The 4,509-nt window shown below is 38.7% G+C and overlaps 1 protein-coding gene across 9 annotated transcripts in view; it reads left to right on the top strand.

Moving 5' to 3' along the window:
• magi2a (membrane associated guanylate kinase, WW and PDZ domain containing 2a) overlaps positions 1-4,509 on the top strand; it is a gene marked incomplete at its 5' end in the record, with an annotated part of 97,574 nt that overhangs the window by 3,742 nt on the left and 89,323 nt on the right. For all 9 annotated transcript variants that reach the window (XM_014004279.1, XM_014004277.1, XM_014004274.1 and 6 more), the window contains 1 exon segment: positions 2,878-3,093. In XM_014004279.1, coding sequence (XP_013859733.1) covers positions 2,878-3,093 — 216 coding nt within the window.

Genomic DNA, 4,509 nt, shown 5'->3' with positions numbered 1-4,509 from the left:
ACACATTTTTGCTGGTTTTCTACTGATTTTTCCACTTTTGGTTTTCTACTTTCGGCAAAGTCAGCTGTTCAAATTGCATTCACTATCAGCTTGACTTCAGCAGCTTTCAGCAAAAATCTTTCAGCATTAAAGCATTCCCTGCATTTTCACAGGAAATATAAATTCGCCACTTAGACAAAACATTTACATAAAACTGTAATACCTGTTGCGTACTTCTCTTAGCAATTATCAAAACCCTTTTTTTGCTCTTCATGATTTCATTTTTCAACAAGTTCTTCTTGATGTATTGTTTCTCTCTTTTTTTTAAGACACTTCTGTCAAGTTTTACCTGAGTCTGTCGACTAAAATCCCAGCGGCTGTCAGATGTGACAGCAGTCCCCGCGTTTACTCAGACTTCAAAGYCTCTGCATCTACGCCGCTGTTGGTTTTTTAAGTTAGCACGTAAAGGATGCTTTCTTCTCCAAGGAAAACCTTCAGCTCRTCAGGGTTTTGGGGTTTGTGCATGTGATTCAGGAGCGTTAATCCCAACAGTCCCTGTAATCTCTTTGCAGCTTCTTCCCTCCGTTCCTTCGTTGCAGGCCTTGTGGTTTCTGCAGCACAAGTGTGACATTTAAGGACATTCCCCCCACCCCACAAACGTTATGAGAGGCATGGACATTTGTTTTGTTTTGTCGATTTTTCTTGCCATTTCCCCTTCACCGTGTTGTACGCCTGTTCCTCTAAAACTCGAGCCTTGCATTATAATAATCCCCATGGATTTTTGCACAAGTCGTYCTCTCATAGATGATTTTTCTTCCTTGAACACCTGAGAGCAGATAAGCTCCTCAAAGAGCAAACCTTCCATAAACAAAAGATTAAACTGAGGCAATAAAAAAGAGTTTTGCATAAAAGAACAACTTGTCTTTTACCAAAACATGTCATGAAAAACTGGAATCAACTCRAGATGGCTGGCAAAGCCTGCTGACCTTTTGAAATAAAAAAAATGRCTTTAACTCAGTCGCTTCTTCATATACATTTCCCAAATTTAAGTCAGGGATGAGCAATAGGCGGCCCATGTGCCACATCCGACCCACAGGGTGTCTTCCATCAGGCCTGCCAAACTGTTTRTATTTTATTTATTCTTTAAAAAACACTAAAAGCAGCTCTTAGATTAACTTTTGTAAATTACAAAAATATATAAAAGTGTCGGTGGCACTGAATAGTTTGTAATGACAGTTTGCCACTAGATGGCGCCACCTAACGCGCACGTCTTCTCTAAAAGAGATGTTTAGCCGAGGCTAAGAACAAAGGAAAGGCAGGACAGATAAAATCACGTGTTTCAGATGAAATGAGAGGTAGATTATCTGTTCACAGAATTTCAAATCAAACCTTTGTGTTTAGTTTGCTTAGAGATGCTGTCCGCCATAAAGTTAATACGAGTCACCACAACCTGTTGCACAAAGCTAAATATGAGACGTTTACTGAAGTCGCAAAAACATAAACAGCAGCAACTTTTTACCAGAACCAYGYAGAAGTCTTGTCTTTGCACTTCAGCTCGCTAAAGTGTCTWTTTTTTGTTTGTTTGTAGTTTTATGTTTTCTTTTTGTTTGGCAGTGTCAACAAAAAATTGTGGCCACTTCCATCATTTAAGTTTCCCATCCCTGCTCTAACCTTGGGGCCTAAAATACCATAAAAAGCCTTAAAAAGTACACACAAATTAAATGAAGTAATGCTTTTGAACCCTTTTTGAGTAAATTCACAAGCTTGGTCTCTTTTCAAAATATTGGGAGCCACTGTTCAAGTSAACTCTGTCTTTGCAAAATATCTTGTGATTTTAACTATTTAAAAGGCAGCCTCGCTGTTGGTATGGGGTTGTATTAGTGCCTATTACATGGATTGTATTTGCATGTTGATCATGATTTTAATGAAACTTTCAGAAAGTAACTGATGTGCATTTACAAGTGTTGGGTAATATTTATTACTTCAATTAATGCCTTTATTTTGTAAATAAATCTTTTTATGCAGTGTTAGTTCTATTAGTTTTAGTGATTTTTATTTAAAAATGCTTTCATAAACCTGAGAGTTCCAACCCTTAAAGCTAAAGCTACATTTTGAGRTTTTTAAAGGTCAGTTGAGCTCGAACAATCCWCAGCCTAAACAYTGAAGCATATTTTACCTTTAAAAGRRAAGTAGCTCAGCAGCAGCTCTTAAACTGAAGAAGATGCAAACATGAAGCTACGAGGTTTTCCAGTGACTGATGGAGACCATCAGCAGCACGGCACACTGCCAGGATTCACTTCAAATGATGGTAAAACGTGAAATCAACTTAAAAGACTGAGGACGGGGTTGGAGGAGTTGGTGCCAAGTCAGAAACTACATCTACCCCGGGGGGGCAGCGGGTACTTGGCTCTGACTAAAACTGAAATTGGTTTATTTTTCTATCCAAGCCTTCCAAAAACATGCAAATATTTGCCAAAAAAAGAAAGAAAAAACAGTAAAAAATGAATATAGTCTGGAAATTGATTTTTGTAGAGAAAAGTAAGTGAAATTAATTGGCAACGTAAAATTTGTTTGGAAAAATGAGCCGTTTGGAAACAAAGATTTTTATCTGYAAACATCCAAAGCTGTTCGCAGATGTTAGTGAAGTGTTGTAATTTAGTGAAAACAGCCGGGGTGTTTTCAGATTAGCTGGATTTAACATGARACGGCACAAGAAGTAGAAAAAAAAGCCCACAATTATAATCCCACTTCTCTCATACTTCTTCACTYTACATCTCTTTCTCTGTCCTTTTGCATTCATTTCTTTTCCGTTTCTATGGAAAATGCAAAATGTGTAAAATTTAAAAAAATGAGGTGAACGTCATGTAGCTGAAACTCTGAATTTCCTCCTCCTTTCAGATAACTTTTACGGCACTCCGAAGCCTCCAGCCGAGCCCAGCGCTCTGCTGCTCAATGTAACAGACCAGCTTCTGCCGGGCGCCAGACCCAGCTCCGAGGGCAAGAGGAAGCGCAACAAGTCGGTCAGCAACATGGAGAAAGCCAGCGTCGAGCCCCCAGAGGAAGAGGAGGAGGAGAAGCCCATCATCAACGGCAACGGCGTCGCCGTCACCCCAGGTCAGCCCCCGGCAGCTCGCCTCCACTGACACGGAGGCAGAAAGGTCGGCGAGGAGCAGGCGGTGCTTCCTGCATCACACTTTTAAGTTGCAGTTTCCTCAGGGCTTTCACGTCAATGTCCAATCAGTCACAGATATTTCTTTCTTCCTAATGACAAATATCTGAGTGATTTTGAACTCGCAGGAGGGATTTGCTCTGCAGTGAAATTAGGCGTCATTATCACGTCGGGTATTATTACTGAAAATTGTTGGAGGAGAAAGCCTGGGGCAAACTCATACTCTGCCTCTTCTAATCAACAGGAGCCTGCAGGCTGCTGGAAATCATGGAATCTTTTCATTTCAAATTTATTTCTCTGCAAACTATTGTCTTTTTAAAGAAATGCTGAAAGAGTAGGACATATAAACAAAACGAGTCAGAAAAATTCATGTCTTTATATAACATGACTGATATTTTTTCTTGGTTTAAACAATAAATGGTACAAGACCGAAGCTACAAAACTTAATAAACTAGTAACAAAACAGAACAAGGTGAAAACAAGACGATCAGAAACCATTATTAATCTGATAGAAGATGAGAGAAAGCAGGAAGTGTTTATTCTGAGGGAAGATAAGGACTGACAGAATGCAGGCTAAGCAGTGAGAAGAATAAATAATCAGCTCAAGATGGTCCAAACAAATTAAAGATCCAGTCCTGATTAAAGCTTTCTATGTTCTCCAAATGTTAAGGAAAGAAAATGTATTTTTGAATACCAGCAGAACCACTGTTTGGCCAGTGGTCCAAAGATTTGAAATTAGAAGGAAAAAAATTGCTTTTAAATTTTGATACATCAGCCTGTCACTCAGCATTAATGATATGATTCGCCCTATTTTTTTATCATATGATACAATGGCTTGCCATACATTGTGACTCAATGGTCTACTACGTATACTTGCTATATGATGCAATAACCTACCATAATTTTAATAATATGATACATGGTCTGCCATACAGGTTATATGACATGATGGCCTGCCATACTTTATGATGCAATGACCTGTCATATTTTTAATTATGACACAATGACCTGCGATACTTGTTATATGATACAATGGCCTGCAATACATTATATGATACAATGGCCTGCCGTACTTGTTCTATGACTGAATGGTGTGCCATACATGTTATAGTACAATGATCTGTCAAATTTTTAATTATATGGTACARTGGCCTGGTATACTGTATATCATACAATGGCATACCATACTTTTTCATTATTTCATACAACAGCATGCCATGTAGTTGTGAACTTTTTTCTTCAGTTTCATAATAGTTTTTCAGTTTCAATTCAGTTTAAAGGCACAGTGTGTAGGATTTGTTGTTTTCAGCGACATCTAGTGGTTGAGTGGTTGAATCTTCCTCCCTGGTACCCCCCACCCC

Source organism: Austrofundulus limnaeus, unplaced genomic scaffold, assembly GCF_001266775.1.
Source record: "Austrofundulus limnaeus strain Quisiro unplaced genomic scaffold, Austrofundulus_limnaeus-1.0 Scaffold22, whole genome shotgun sequence".
Lineage (NCBI taxonomy): Eukaryota > Metazoa > Chordata > Actinopteri > Cyprinodontiformes > Rivulidae > Austrofundulus > Austrofundulus limnaeus.
The sequence above is the reverse complement of the archived record's forward strand: the minus strand, read 5'-3'. Positions and strand labels throughout refer to the sequence as shown.